Raw genomic sequence first — 16,783 nt, 5'->3', positions numbered from 1 at the left:
ACTTGAACTAAAGGAGGGAAATGTGGGTGGGAGGTAGTGTACAAGGTGGAGGGGAATAAAGGTGGGAAATGGGACAACTGTAGTAGCATAATCAATAAAATATATTAAAAACAAAAGAAAAAATCATTAAAAGAAGTGATTATTTTTGTCTTCTATTTTCTAATTTTCTATATTAAATATGTTGGTAGAGTTTTTTAAAAGCTTTTTTAATAAGCACAGCTTTGTGATTAGGTGTTTCAAATGGATTCATTTATTCTTTTAACTTGATGTTTATTTTTGAATACTAAGTATATGCTCATACTGTAGTAGACTCTGAGGGACCACATGCATTTGTGGTCTCAAATAATAGTTTTTAATGTGTTTATACTGAAAATTAAAAAAAAGAAAACTAATCAAGGAAATGATCAGCTGACATAAGATTTTTTTCTGTAAACTTTCTGAGGTGCACATTGGCTGGAAGTGAGAAAGAAATTTCCAACTCCTACAGCCAAAATGTTTGCCTCTGTCCAGGTGGTTTTAGCCAGCTACAGCCTATCCCAAGAATTTGGAACTCACTAGCAGTGAGAAGGAATATAGAGGAACACAGAAAAGATTCTAAAATCAATCACCAATTGGAGAGAAAAGACACTGGCCAATTTAAAATTATATCATAGGGTATAAATTAAGTCTAAAGAAATAGCATTTCTTGCAAATTAAAACCACAGTGAGATATCACTTCACACTGTCAGAAGTAGCTATCATCAGTAAATCAACAAACAACAAACAAGTGTTGGCAAGAATGTGGAGAAAAGGTAACCCTCAGCACTGGCGGTGGGAATGCAACTGGTGCAGCCAATGTGGAAAGCAGTATGGAGTTACCTCAAAAAATTAAAAATAGAATTGCCTGGTGATCTGGCAACTCCACTTCTGTGAATTTATCTGAAGAAATCTGAAACTCGAATTCAAAAGAATATATGCACACCTGTGTTCATTGCAGCATTATTTACAACAGTCAAGATTTGGAAGCAGCCCAAGTGCCCATTAGTAGATGAGTAGACAAAAAAAGCTGTGGTACATTTATGCAATGGAATACTACTCAGCCATAAAATAGAAGGCAATCTTAACCTTTGCAACAGCATGGATGGCCCTGGACAGCAAAATACTAAGTGAAATAAGACAGTAAGAAAAAGACAATACCATATGATTTCACTCATATGTGGAATCTAATGAACAAAAGGAATAAGCAACATAGAGACAGACTTATAGAGAAAAGACTGATAGCTGTAGGGAGGGAGGGTTGGAAGGTTTGGGGGCCAGCTGCGGAGGTGGAATGATTGAGCTGAAAGGAAAAATGAAGCGAAAAACTCATGAATAGACAATGGTGTGGTGACTGCCAGAGGCAGAGCAAGGGTAGGTATAGGAGGGCATGGAGGTATAAATGGTGATGGAAGAAGACTTGACTTGTGTGGTGAACACACAATACAATGTAAAGATGACATGTTATGGAATCATGCACCCGATACCAGTTTCATTTTGTTAACCAGTATCACCTCCAATTAATTCAATAAAAAGAAAAAAAATGAAATAATAAAATAGCATTTCCTATAAAGAAGCTCATGGTATCAAAGGGTAGGGGAAAAAACTATACTTCTAATTATCATTAGAAATATCCTTTGGCCCTAGCTGGTGTGGCTCAGTGGATTGAGTGCCAGTCTGAAAACCAAATGGTCACAGATTCTATTCCTAGTCAAGGTACATGCCTGGGTTGCAGGCCAGGTCCTCAAAAGGGGGCATGCAACCACACATTGATGATTCACTCTCTTTCTTCCTCCCCAACCCTCTCTAAAAAGTATATAAGTTAAATCTTTAAAAAAATATATGCTTTGATCATTATTCCATCTGTTGAAAGGGCTACAGAAAACATCACCTATATTTGGCCTTATCAAATATTTATAATCATAATATAATTTCAAATAAAAATAGGATACATTTGAAAATAGAAGACATAATGGTCCACTTTGATTCCTAATTGCTTAAAAATGAAGTCTGTCCTCCACCCATCTCCAAGGCCACAGTGCAGAACTTTGCAGTGTTTAGTAAATTCCCTGATACCAGGTATTATCTCATCATGTGATGACAAAATACTTATAAGAACAGACAAATTGTACCACTTAGGGTAAATATCCTAACTAGACATCTTGAACTCCAAGACTACTGCTCTCTACCTGTTATTCCCTATGAATTTGTAAAATACCAGCCTAAAGCTCCCTTCAGGTGGTTCAACAAACATTTATCATCCCAAACCCACTATGTGCCAGGCCCTGTAGGATACGCAGATGAGTAAGATCCAGTTCCTGCTCATGAGGAGCTTACAATCTGACGATGCTTTGGTTCTTAACTTCAAAAAAGTGCACATAAGGCCCTGGCCAGGTAGCCCAGTTGGTTAGAGTGCTGTCCTGATACACCCAGGTTGAGAGTTCAATTCCCAATCAGGGCACACATAAGAATCAACTAATGAATGCATAAATAAGTGAAACAACAAATTGATGTTTCTCTCCCTCTCTCTAAAAAAAAAGGAGAAAAAGAAAAAAAGAAAATGCATATAAACAAAATTTCAGACTCCCAAAAGCCCCTTCATTCACAGACTCTCCATAAATCCATGATTCCCAAAAGAATCCAATTGTGCAAAACAAAGAAGAGTCCCAAACAAGTTCTTCACTCATGAATAATGTGTTATAATTAGACAATGATAGAATTTCAGAGCATACAGATACAAACCATATGGCATCCATGGCTAATGACAGGGTGGCAGGGGAGACAGCAAAGTGAGTCTTAAAAATATATATAAATGCTGACCTTGATGAACTAAAATATGCTGTTTGTTAGTCCAATTAGGTGTGCACTTCATATTCCAACCTGTAGTACAGCTGCTGGAACCTCAGTTTCTTATCTTAGTTAAAAATGAAAGTACAGGAATAACCATGTTTGAAATAATGAACAGAGAATGAAGAAGCAAGACCAGATTTCATTGTTCAGGGATCAGTCACTTCACTGATTTCCTAAATAGAAGGGAAGTTACTCATCATGGTCCTTGTCTCAGTGAGAGAAAGGAGCACATGGGTAGTTAATAGTGGTTTGAGTTCCTGTTTGTGGTTTTACATTACCTCTGCATCATATCTGACTGCAGCAGAGAATAACGAAAAGGCATTCTCCACAGAGATTCCCCGTTTGATAATACGCTGACAAAGTTTTTTCAGTCTGTTTTCACAGTAAGATGTTGCCAAATCCAAAAGGCCTAAAAGTTAAAAGTGTAGACATTTTAATAAATCTTATGATAATTTTCTATAGTTTATATGTATATATTTAATTTTGATGCACAGAGTTATGCTGGTAATTCAGTAGAAGTTTCTTAATGAATAATACTCAGAGTTCTATTAAATAAGTTCTTTGTTACTTTCTACCTCCCTGACTTCCCAAACATACCTCTTTATACTCATTTTACACAATTTTTATTATAGTACAAAGAAGGGGAAAAATAAAATTTCCCCCCTCATTTTGTTTCCAAAATGGCATGCTAAATCCATTATGAAATTATACTTCAACATTAAAAAATTAAAGTAAGTCCAGTCATAAACTGTGTCTATAATTATTAACTACAACCAAGCAATGTTATTTTTAAAGATATTTATTTCAAATATTTTAAAAAGCCATATAAAAGCCAATGAATCTGAAACTTTTCATATTTCAATACCATAAGAAGAAGAGGAGATACATTTCTGACCATGTGATCTGGCCACTCCCAATGTGGCTGAAGTACCTATAGCATCTTCAGGCGGTAGGTCAACTGTGTCTGTGTAGAGGAATTGGAGAAAGGCACGATACACTGGGTAAGAAAACTGGTCTATTTCTATCACTTCTTTCATATCCTCATTCCAATAAGACTGGAACATGGATCGAAAGTGCTCACACCTAAAACAGAACAGCAAAAGTCAATTCAGTTGATACAATAAGATAAACATGTATTACAGGTATCTTTATTATAATTGGCTTTGCACACACCAGGATCGTGAATCTTTAACTAGCACCCTAAAAAAAAGATTGCATGAGCAAGGATTTTTATATTTGCCTTTTACATATACTCACTTTCATTTTTGATGAGTACCTCCTATGATATATTAAGAATTATTTGTAGAGCCTAGGAGAACCTAGCACTTCTGCAGTGCTACCATTTCCATTTGGCAGTCCCCACTCATATAAAGACTTTTTGCTCTTTTGTTGTTTAAAAGATGTACAGTAATGTATTTTAAACAATGACATTAAAGGAAATTCAGAAATGAGAGTTCACACTTATCACTACGAAGTAACACATTCAAATGACTCATCTGCTTTTCTTTTGTTTTGTTTTATGCAATCAGCATACTCTTAAAACTGTTTTAAATGTTAACTGGATTATGGTTAAGCTGATTATTACTCTATTATCTTACATAACAATTTTCCTTTTTTTTCTGACTCATGTTCAAATGGCCATCACTTCCTATTTTGTTTTTTTCACTTTGCCCTGCTCCCTTTCCTCTCCTTCCAAGCCTGTTACTAGTGTATTTATAAAACACATTCACTAGGATAACCATGATATCAAGAAACCTAAGGGGGTCTTTTTGTATTGTATTAACATGTACAAATCCACCTGTATGAGGAACTGATTTCTGAATATTAGATTTTCTTAGAGTATGACATACTTTATAATTTTTTAAAATCCTTCTAAAATGAGATACAGTATAAATAAACATGAAATGTTTTCAAACTTCATTCAGAATACCAAAAGAATGGCTCCACTTACCTAATGAATTACTTCATCTGAGAAGTAAAAAGAAATGGATGTTTAAGCAAGGAACAATAGATAAAAATGGGTCAAAAAACTATTTAGGAAAGGAATAGCCTGGTTGTCCACAGGTTCACAGACAGAAACATTTCCAGTTCATTTTTCAACTAATACCTTGGTGCAGATATTTATTCCCTTAAGTAATGAATGACATAGAGCTTTTCAATTCCCTTAAACAAATTATTTTGTAAATAGGTTTTTAACTACATTTATAAAAAGACTTGTAAATGGCCAGTTTAATTCTCAGTGGTCTGATTTCATGTGACTCTTTCTCTGTAATGGCAACGTCAATGAGCAACAGTCCAAATAGTTACTAATAAATACAAAGTTCCATCACATTTATACAAAGAACTCCTGACATACAGCTAAAGAACTTTTCTTTAATTGGGAATTAGATGCCACCCAGGCCAGAAAACCAGCATTCCTGACTATGAGAGTTTTCTCCTTGAGAAAAATGAATCTTTAATTAAGAGCAAAAGGAGGTACACGAGGTCTATCCAGAAACTATCCAGCCATGTAATGAAATTTATTACATTTATTGAATAAGATACAAGAAACATTGTACATAGAACAATGATGCTTCAGTCTCCTTCAAAGTAGGCAACTTGGGACCTCACACACTTCTCCCAGCATCTCTTCCACTGTTTAAAACACTTAGCAAAATCCTTTGTTGGAATCTCCATCAGCTACCCTGTTGTATTTTCCTGAGTCTCATCGACAGTCTGAAATCTCTTCCCTTTCAAAAGTGATTTTAGTTTTGGGAAAAGCTAGAAGTCACAGAACGCCAAATCTGGGCTGTAGGCGGACTGAGTCACCTGGGTGATTCGATGTTTTGCCAAAAAACTCTTCATAAGACATGATGCATGAGCAAGAGTTTTGTTGTGATGAAGCTGCCAAACACCAGCTGCCCATAGCTATGGCCTTCTGCATCATCCAAATAGTTTACGTGGAGGAATGTTCAAGCTTAATGCAAAATTGGATGCAGATTCATTGCTCTACTCAGTCATTATGAATACAATGGCCACACAGTACACATGCCCACTCAACAACATCTACCACCTCCACAGAATAGCACAGTGAAGTCATCACTGTTTATGCATGCGCATTCTAGTCCACTCTCCTTGGCTGCTGGGTTACACTGATGTGGTGTCAACTATTCTCATCATATTAACAATGGCTGCATTTTTTCCATACAGACCTCATATATATACTTTTCCCTGACAGTGTTTTGTGGGTTTTTTAACCATGTAAATAGGTATCTTGGAAATAAATATTCACAACATCCTTCATTTAAAAAATATATAGACAAATACTACATTATGCTTTTTCAAAAAGACACATGTATGCCTGTGAACACACACGTGCACGCAAAACTCTTTGATAATGAGTGGATTGATACTATCTGCAAAAAGAAGTTGTGCCATTTCTCTCTACTGCCAAGGTTGTTTCTTATCAGTACCCAATTTATGGAATAACAAAGAAACAGATGTTGTAAAGAAAAAGTAAGGTTATCTCATGCAAAAATACCTGATTTTCAAAACAGCTTTATGGACATGGATATATTTCCCATCAATTCGAAACTTTAGATCGGCAGTTTCTGGACTGTCAAATTCTTTCTTCAGGGACTCTGCAACTGTTAAAAAGTCTTCATGTTCTGAAGGCAATGAACACATAAGTAATAGAGAAAGCTGAGAAAGCATACCCAAGATGTGGCAAACATCAAAAAGATAATCATTAGCATGATGGATAATTTCACTAGATTATTTTCAAAAAAGTTCATGCCTTACTTGACAAATCTATTTCACAGTATTAAAATAAGCATCCTGAGTGTATAACCTACCATGAAATGCATGTTTGAAAAGGCCAAAACCAATCATATATACTAAATTAGTCATTAGAATTGTGTATTTTTAAAAAAGAAAAGTTATAGGTAGCCCATGATTATATAACTACTTGTTAAAAACTTGAGTGATTTTCATCTAGGGCTAAAAACATGACAATTTTCCTTGATTGGAACACTAACAACACCTTTGCCCTGCTTTGGGGTAGTTTTAAGTGGTTACTACATTCTACTTAAGGAGTCACAAGAAACAAACTCACCACTTAAGTGGTAATGCTAAGTCATGTTCTTACACAGAGTACATTTTTCCCCTGATACTTGAAATCTAAACATCCCTCTCAACTCTACAAATTAATGTACAAACAATAATCCTTACACACTATCTAAAAACAGAGCTAACTTACTTAGTAACAATATATACTCAAAGGAAACAGTTTTACAAAAACAGAATTTCATTGCCTGATGAGAACTGGTATTATGATTACAGATATATGTAAGTAGATTTGTGTTACTGTGAAGAAAAGTAAAGGCAATAGTAGAAATCCATATAACACTTTCTTGTGCTTTGTATGTATGCACAAAGGAAAACAAAAAGGCTAACAGGGAAATAAAGTTCCAGAGACCCTACTCTCATCGGCACTGAACGAAGCTACTATGGATAGAGATAGGTTGTAACTGCCCACAAGATAAAAGTGATGACTTAATCAAATAACTTAGCTATGTCCCTCAGTAACCTAGTGTTACCAGGGAAATTCTTATAGGAGAGACAACTACTAAAACCTACACTGAAACCTAACATAAACTTATCCATGAGCTAGTTTTATTATCAGAATCTCACAAGAAAGTATCACTTGTCTGAGCCTTGTTACCTTAACCTATTGCTACCCAACCCACAAACAATGCAGAGCTTTCTTGGCTAGGGAGGAAAGGTTGGCAATCTCTCAAAAATTGTGCTTTCCCTGACCCTATAACCTGGATCACAGGTAAATAAAAGAAAGGAAATAACTAAGATGGGAAAAGAGTCCAAGAGTCCAGATTACTATAGAGACTATCCAGAAAACAACTTGCTATTAGTGTCTCTACTTCTGCATTGTCTTAAGGGTTGAAATAACCCTTTCCTTTTCTTAGTTTCTGGCACCATCTGACTCTTCCTATCATTCTCTGAAATAATAAATTGAGAGGAAAAAAACACTCTGACTTAGTGAGTAGAGGGAAAGAAATCATCTAAGAAGTATATTCAATGACCACATTTTTTCCAAGCTTAACATTAAAAAGTTAGGATGTTTCTTCAGAAAAGGATGTCTTTTTGGGATCAGGATTTTAAGATGCAAAAACCTGGGGAAGCTTTTTATAAACAGGTGCAGGTTAAGTAGCATATGATCTGAAGGTGTGGATAAAGTGCTTTGCCTGTGATGCGTATGTGTGATTATGGACAAATAGTCCCATTCTGTGAATAAAATTTTCTTTTTTTAATTGAATTTATTGGAGTGACACAGGTTAATAAAATTATAGAGGTTTCAGGTATATAATTCCATAATACATGATCTGCATATTGTATCGTGTGTTCATTACCTGAAGTCAAGTCTCCTTTCACCACAATTTATCCCCTTTATACCCTCTTCTACATCCCCCCACCCCTCTTTCCCTCTAGTAATCACCAAAATGTTGTCTGTGTTCTTTTTGTTTTTGTTTTTACTTAATCAATTCACCTTTTTCATCCAATCCCTCAATTCCCCTCCCCTCTGACAGCTGTTGGTCTGTTCTCTATAGTCTGTTTCTATTTTGCTCATTATTTTGTTCACTAGATTCTACATTATTAGTAAAGTCATATGGTTCTTAGCTTTCTCTGACTTATTTCACTTAGTATAATATTCTCAAGTTCCACCGATGTCACAAATGGCAGTATTTCATCCTTTCATATGGCTAAGCAGTAATGCATAGTATAATGTACCATACATTCTTCATCCAATCCTCTACTGAATGACACTTTCTTTGGTTGACTCCATGTCTTGGCCACTGTGAATAATGCTGCAATAAACATAGAGGTACATAAATCTTTGCCAATACACATTTTTAAGGTTTTTGTGTAGATACTTTTTATTTTTTTTTTGAGGAATTGCCTTACCGTTTTGCATAGTGGCTGTACCAGTTTATGTTCTCACAGCAGTGAATAAGGGCTCCTTTCTCTATGACTTCTCCAGCACTTGTTACTATTTCTCTTGTTAATAGCCATTATAACAGGTGAGAGAAGGTATCTCATTGTGGTTTTGATTTGCATTTTCCTAATAGCTAAAGAAGTTAAACAGTTTTTCATATATTTGTGGGATGTTTGTATGTCTTCTTGAGAGAGGTGTCTATTCAAGTCCTCTGCCCAGCTTTTAATTGAACTGTTTGTTTGTTTGGTGTTGAGTTCTATGAGTTCTTTATATACCCACATCCCTTTGTTGGAGTGGGTATTTGCAAATACCATCTTCCATTAGGTTGTTTGCCTTTTTGTTTTGTTGGCAGTTTCTTTTGCTGTGCAGAAGCTTTTTAGTTTGATATAGTCCTACTCATGTATTTTTGCCTTTATTTCCCTTGCCTTTGGGGTCAAATTCATGAAATGTTCTCCATGACCAAGGTCCATAAGTTCAGTACCTATGTTTTCTTCTATGTGATTTATTATTTCAGATCATATACTTAGGTCTTTGATACATTTCTGAATTAATTTCTGTACACGGGACAAACTATAGTCGAGTTTCATTCTTTTGCATGTGGCTTTCCAATTTTCCAAGCACCATTTTCACTCATTTGAGAAACAAATGCAGAGTTTATTTGTTCATGTCTTGCATTTGAAGTACTCTTGATGACATCATTTGCCTGAGACTCCTTGTCAGAGTCCTTAACCATCACAGAACTGCAATCAACCACTTTACGAGGTGTTCCCCCTCTGATGATTTTACAAAGGTCTACCCATACCCCTAGTTTCTTATTGCTGTCATCCTTAATTAGCTTGATTTGGTGTTTAGCACAAAGAGCCACCACCAACTTGACATACAGAGGATTATCACAGTTGCATGCAAGCACACAAAGGCTTTGGCAGCTTTACAAATTCCACGTGCTAAGCCGTCATGGATGAGGATGGTCTTCAGCACATCTTGTAAAGCAGTATTAATGTCCATTACACCTCCAGCAGTGATGCTTTCCTTAGCCATAACAGTAGGTTATAGGTGGAGCTGAATCTTGAATGCATCCAAGCCTCCACCTCTGCGCAACTTCCCAATGGCAGGAAAATCCCCAGCACCATTTATTGAACAGGCTTTCTTTTCTCCATTGTGTGTTTTTGGCTTGTTTGTAAAAAATTATTTGCCCATATACTTGTAGTTTTATTTCAGAGCTCTCGGTTCTGGGCCACTGGTCAGTGTGTCTGTTTTGTTAGGGGGGGGCGGGGGGAAATAACATGCTGTTTTGATTATTGTAGCTCTGTAGTATAATTTGAAGTCAGGTAGTATGATACCTCTGGCTTTGTTTTTTCTTCTCAGGATTGCTTTGACTATTTGGGGTCTTTTGTGGTTCCACACAAATCTGATGTTTTTGTTCTACTTCTTTAAAAAATGACATTGGGATTTTGATGGGGACTGAATGCAATATGGATATTGCTTTGGGTGATATGGCCATTTTACCTATGTTGATTCTTCCAATCCATGGACATGGAATATCTTCCCATTTCATTGTGTCTTTCTCCATCTCTTTTAATAATGCTTTGTAATTTTCAGTGCAAAGGTCCCTTACATCTTTTGTTAAGTTTATTCCCAGGTATTTTAACTCTTTTGGTTCCATTTGCAAAAACAATTATTTTTTTGTTTCTTTTCCTGAAGTTTCATTGTTAGAATATAGGAAAACAGTGGATTTTTGAATATTGACTTTGGAACTTTACAGTTTATTGTTTCTAAAAGCTTTTTGGTATAGTCTTTAAGGGTTTTCCTTAAACAGAATCATGTCATCTCCAAAAAGTGACACTTTTACTTCTTCCTGAATGCCTTTTATTTCTTTCTTTTGCCTGGTTGCTCTGGCTAAGACTTCCAGAACTATGCTGAAAAATAGTGATGAGTGGACATCCTTGTTTTGTTCCTGATTCTAGAGGAAAAGTGTTCAGTTTTTTACCACTGAGTATAATACTGGCTGAGGGTCTGTCACATATGGCCTCTATTATTTTGAGGTACTTTCCTTCTATACCCATTTTATTGTTTATATCATAAATGGATGTTGTATCTTATCAAATGATTTTTCTGCATCTATTAATAAGATCCTATGATTTTCATCCTTTGTTTTTTAATGTGGTGTATTATATTGATTGATTTACATATGTTAAACAATCCTTGTGCCCCTGCAATGAATCAAACTTGACTGTGATGTACGATTTTTGTAATGTTTTGTTGTGTCTGATTTGCTAGTATTTTTCTTAGGATTCTTGTAACTTTATTTTTTTATTTTTAAAATATTTTATTTATTTATTTTCAAACAGAGGGGAAGGGGTGGACAAAAAGGGGGAGAGAAGCATCAATGAGCAAGAGAAACATTAATTGGTTGCCTCTCGCATGCCCCCAACTGAGGACCTGGCCTGGAATCCAGGCACATGCCCTGACTGGAAATTGAACTGGCAACCTTTTGGTTTGCACACCAGTACTCAATCCACTGAACCACACCAGTCAGGGCAATTTTTGCAGAGATACTGGTCTGTTGATTTCTTTTTTTGTGGTATCGTTGCCAGATTTTGGTAATCAGGGTTATGTTGGCCTCATAACATGTGTTGGGAAGTACTGCCTCTCCTTCAGTTTTTTGGAAGAGTTTGAGAGGATAAGTATCAAATCTTCTTTGAATGTTTGGAATAATTCACTGGTTAAATCATCCATTCCTGGACACTTATTTTGGGAGAGGTTTTTGATGATTGTTTCAATTACTTCACTGTTTAGCTGTCTATTTAGATTTTTCAGTTCTTCATAGTTCAGCCTAGGAAGGTTATGTATTTCTAGGAACTTACCCATTTCTCCTAGGTTATTGAATTTGGTGGCATATAGTCTTTCATAGTATCCTAGTATTATCCTGTGTATATCTGTAATGTCTATGGTAACGTCACTTCTTTCATTTCTGATTGTTTGTAAATTTACATGAGTCTTTTCTCTTTTCCTTAGTGAGTCCAGCCAATTTTTTTCAATTTTATTAATATTTTTAAAGAATCAGCTCTTTGTTGTATTAATTTTTTGTATAGTCTTTTGTTTTCTATTTCATTCAATTCTGCTCTAATATTTATTACTTCCTTTCTTCTGTTGACATTGGATTGATTTTCTTTTTCTAGTTCTTTAAGATGGACCATATACTTCCCTCTTATAACAGCTTTCACTGCTACCCAGAAGATTTGGTATGTCGTACTGTCATTCTCATTTATCTCTCTATATCTTTTAATGTCACCTTTTATTTCTTCTTTAACCACTAATTTTTTAAATACTATGTTGTTTAATCTCCACATATTTGTGGGTTTCTTTACTTCCTTTTTGCAGTTGATTTCCAATTTCAAAGTATTGCTTTCAGAGAATATATTTGGTATAATTTCAATCTTCTTGAATTTTAGGCTAGTTTTGTTACACCAAATAAGGTGTATCCTTAGGACTGTTCCATGTGCACTGGAGAAGAATGTATAAATTGATGTTCTAGGATGAAAGGTTCTGTAAATGTCCATTATATCCATTTGATCTCTCTAATGTGTCACTTAAGGTCTATATTTCATTATTGATTTTCTGTTTGAATGATCTATCTAGAGCTATCAATGGAGTATTAAGGTCCCCAATTATGATTGTTTTTGTCTCCCTCTCCCTTTAGTTGTGTTAGTAGTTGCTATACATATTTTGGTGCTCTCTGATTGGCTGCATATATATTGAGAAGTGTTAGGTCTTGTTGATGCAGTGTCCCCTTTATCATCATAAAATGCCAGTATTTGTCTCTTCTTTGTTATCTTGAAATCTGTCTTATCAGATATAAGTATGGCTAAACCTACTTTCTGTGGATGGTATTTTCTTCGGCAATCATTTTCAATCCTTTCACTTTGAATCTAACTTTGTCTTTACAGCTTAGATGTGTCTCCTGGAGGCAGCATATGCTTGGCTTTTGTTTTTTGATCGAATCTGCTAATCTGTGCTTCTGTATTGGTGAATTCAATCCATTTACATTTAGGGTGATTATTGATGTATTTCCTGAGAATTCAGGACATGATGTATTTCCTGAAATTCCTGAGAATTTTCCTACAGCCAGTTCATCTGTTGTTTTCTGGTAGCTATGTTCCTCCATTAGGTCTTTTCCTTTGTGTTTCTGTCTGTTGTTTTTGTTTAGTGGTATTCCATACTTATTTCCTCTTTTTCGTAAGCTATGTGTCTCAGTTTGGGAGGCTTCCTTTGTGATAACCATTAGGTTTATGAAAAAGAAAGTTTCATGTATACAGGAGTCCTTTTTCTTTTGAACACATCTGATCTCCATCCTGCTTTATAAATTAAGACCTTTACACCCTCCCCTTTTATGTTTTTGGTGTCCCAAATTATCCTTGTTTATGCTGTTTGTTGGTGATCTTACTGGTAGTTTTGTGACATTTGTTCTTTGTTTCAGGTGGAATAACTCCCCTGAGTATATCCTGCAATAGAAGTCTTCTGGTGATAAATTTCCTCAGCTTCTGGATGTCTGGAAATGTCTTTATTTCTCCATCATATATAAAGAATAAATTTAAATATTATATTATTCTTGGCTGGTAATTTCTCTCTTTCAATAGTTTGAATATTTGGTTCCACTCTCTTGTGGCTTGTAAAGTTTCTGCTAAGCAGTGCAATGATAACCTAAAGGGCTTTCCTTTATAGGTTACCTTCTTCTTTTCCATGGCTGCCTTGAGAATTCTTTGTCATTAATTTTTTAAAAGAATTTTATTAATTTTGCTTTTACAGTTGACCCAATTTTTCCCCCTTTGCCCTCTCTCCATTCCCTCCAGTAATCCACTCTGCCCCCTAGTTCATGTGCATGGGTCATGCATATAAGTTCTTGGGCGTCTCCATTTCCTACAGTATTCTTAACATTACCCTATTTTTTACTTACCAATTATGTTTCTTAATTCATGCACCTTTTCCTCTATTCTCCCTCCCCCTCCCAGCTGATGACCCTCCAAATGATCTCCATATCTATGATTCTGTTCCTGGTCTGCTTGTTTGTGTTTTTTTTTTAGGTTCAGTTGTTGATAGTTGTGAATTTGTTGCCATTTTAATGTTCATAGTTTTGATCTTCTTTTTCTTAGATAAGTCCCTTTAACATTTCATGTAATAATGGTTTGGTGATGATGAGTTCCTTTAGTTTTTACCTTGTCTGGGAAGCACTTTATCTGCCCTTGCATTCTAAATAACAGCTTTGCTGGGTAGAGTAACTTGGTTGTAGGACCTTGCTTTTTATCACTTTGAATACCTCTTGCCACTCCCTTCTTGCCTGAAAAGTTTCTTTTGAGAAATCAGCTGACAGACTTATGGAAACTCCTCTGTAGGTAATTCTGCTTTTCTCTTGCTGCTTTTGAGATTCTCTCTTTATGTTTAATCTTTGGCATTTTAATTTTGATGTGTCTTGGTGTGTTCCTCTTTGGGTCCGATTTGTTTGGGACCATCTGTGCTTCCTGGACTTATACATCTATTTCCTTCACCAAGTTGAGGAAGTTTTCTTTCATTACGTTTTCAAGTAAGTTTTTAATTTCTTGCTCTTCCTCTTCTTCCAGCATCCCTATGATTTGGATGTTGGTACGCTTAGAGATGCCCTAGAGGCAACTTATAGTATTCTTAATTCTTTTTTCTTCTTGCTGTTCTGCTTGAATGTTTATTTCTTCCTTATGTTCCAAATCGTTGATTTGAATCTCATCTTCATCCCCTCCATTGTTGATTCCCTATAGATTTTTATTTCGCTTATTATAACCTTCATTTCTTCCTGGGTCTTTTTAATTTTGTTGCCATACTCAATGAGTTCTCTGAGCATCCTGATCACCAGTGTTTTGAACTCTGCATCTGATAGGCTGATTATATCCATTCCCTTTAGTTCTTTTTCTAGGTTTTTCATTTGGGCTATATTTCTTTGTCTCCTCAATTTGGCACCCTCCCTGTGTTTGTTTCTGTGCACTAGGTAGAGCTGCTTTGACTCCCTACCTTAGTGGCATGGCCTGTTGTAGAAAAGGCACCTATAAATCTTATGGGGCAGAACCTGAGGTAATCACCAGGGTGGGGCAGCCTGTTTCACTGCTTTGTGGCTCTTTGTTGGGGGGAGAGCTTGGAGAGGGGACAATGCCACTGCCTGGCTTCTGGAGTTTTGCCTGGTACTTTCTCTGTGCAACTGGTGCCCTTCCATCTGTTGCCCTGGTACTGAATCCCAGAAGAGGTGTGTCTGCATATGTTTTAAGATTGTGCAGGCCCTTTAAGCAGAATCTCCTGAAAATCTTCTGCTGACCCACCCCCACTAGTTTTTACAGATAGAAGTTGGGGATTTATCTTCCTAGTGCTGGAACCCTGGGCTGTATGGTCTGGCTTAGGGCAGTAATTGATCACTCCCAAGGTGTCCCTCCAGACTTTTATCTACCACATGTGAACGTTGGACCACCTATTCCACTGCTGCTGCTACCTCTCTGCACCACAGTGTGTTTCCATGCCTCTCCACCTGTCTCTGCAACTCCACCCCTCCTACCCCTCTGGATGAATGTAGCTTCTTTATATCCTTGGTTGTTGTACTTCCATACAAATCGATTTTATGATGGTTCTAGGTGTTATCTGTTTGGATGTCTAGCTGTAATTCTATCTGTGTCTGTGCAAGGAGATGGAGCATGTTTACCTATACTTCCCTCTTGACTGGAAGTTCTGTCATTAATTTTTGATAGTTTTAATACAATGTGCCTTGGAGAAGGCCTCTTTGGGACTGAAGTAACTAGGTGTTCTATTTGTTTCTTGAATTTGAGAATCTAGCACTTTCCATATGCTTGGGAACTTCTCATCAACCATCTGTTTGAATACACTCTCCATTTCCTTTTCCCTCTGTTCTTCTTCTGGTATGCCTATTATTCTTATAATGCACTTTCTGATGGAGTCAGATAGTTCTTGTAGAGCTCTTTCATTTTTTTATGCTCAAGTCTTTCTCTTTTTTTCTCTGCATCATTTCTAGATTTCTATCTTCCATATAAATAATTATTTCCACCATTTGGTCAGCTCTATTTCCTATGCTCACTAGTTCATTCTTGATCTCTTTTACTGAGTTCTTCATCTCTAGAATTTCTGTTTGGTTCTTTTTTAAACTTTCAATCTGTTTGGTAATACACTCATTTTATTTGTTATCTGAGTGCATTAAATTGCCTGTATGTTCTCGCTTCTTGTTAAGTATTTTCAGAACCACAATCTGCATTCTGTCATTTATACTACATCTTTCCATATCCTCAAGTATGTTTTCCAGAGATTCCTTTTCTTTCTGAGCTGCCTTGTTTTCTCTGTTTTCATGGTATTTGATGGATTTCTTCTTTCTAGGCATCTATGTATAAGTGGTACTTCTCTAGCAGATTAATACAAAGAGGTCTTTCTTTTATTTTCCAGTAGGTGGCTCTGAATTACAAACTTTTTAGTTCTGTGAAGTCCCAGTGCAACTTCCATAGCCAGATGCTGCAAATGTGTGGAGGTGGGGTAGGTTTGAGGAACAGGCCGGCTTCTTTGTTGTTTTGCCCTCTAGGTAATGACAACCTCAGACTTCCACAGGGTCCTCCCTGCATCCCAGGATAGGTCACAGAGTGTGTCCTTTGCTCAGGGAAAAATGTGATTCTGCAGGAGCAGGTCTTGGGTTGCAATTAATTTGCTCCACTACCTGATACCAAGGGTGAAGGGAGGAGAGCTCTGGGAGGCTAGGAATGGCAGGGCTCCACAGCTTTGTCCCTCTTTCAGGAATCTCACCACCCGACAACCGTGGCCTCACCCTTGTGCTGTGTCCTTGCCCAGGTCTCTGGATTCAGCTGAAGCTCCCACAGCTCACACCTGCAAGAATCACTTTGTTCCTTCAAATCTCTTTGT

General features: G+C 36.4%; 1 protein-coding gene and 1 pseudogene across 3 annotated transcripts in view; both read right to left on the bottom strand.

Annotated features, from left to right (window-relative positions):
* The window catches only part of RCBTB1 (RCC1 and BTB domain containing protein 1), a 67,372-nt gene that overhangs the window by 8,253 nt on the left and 42,336 nt on the right, over positions 1-16,783 (bottom strand). For 2 of the 3 annotated variants that reach the window (XM_045821419.1, XM_045821417.1), the window contains exons 9-11: positions 6,386-6,512; positions 3,731-3,948; positions 3,144-3,274 (exon numbers count right to left, since the gene is read on the bottom strand). In XM_045821419.1, the coding sequence (XP_045677375.1) occupies positions 3,144-3,274; positions 3,731-3,948; positions 6,386-6,512 (476 nt within the window). The remainder of the gene's footprint in view (positions 1-3,143; positions 3,275-3,730; positions 3,949-6,385; positions 6,513-16,783) is intronic. The other variant, XM_045821420.1, reaches the window with a different exon arrangement.
* On the bottom strand, positions 9,517-9,892 carry LOC123807482 (annotated as a pseudogene).

This window comes from Phyllostomus hastatus, unplaced genomic scaffold (genome assembly GCF_019186645.2).
Source record: "Phyllostomus hastatus isolate PE091 unplaced genomic scaffold, TTU_PhHast_1.1 phas_scaffold_46, whole genome shotgun sequence".
Lineage (NCBI taxonomy): Eukaryota > Metazoa > Chordata > Mammalia > Chiroptera > Phyllostomidae > Phyllostomus > Phyllostomus hastatus.
Note: the sequence above shows the minus strand (reverse complement) of the source record. Positions and strands in the feature narration are given on the sequence as shown.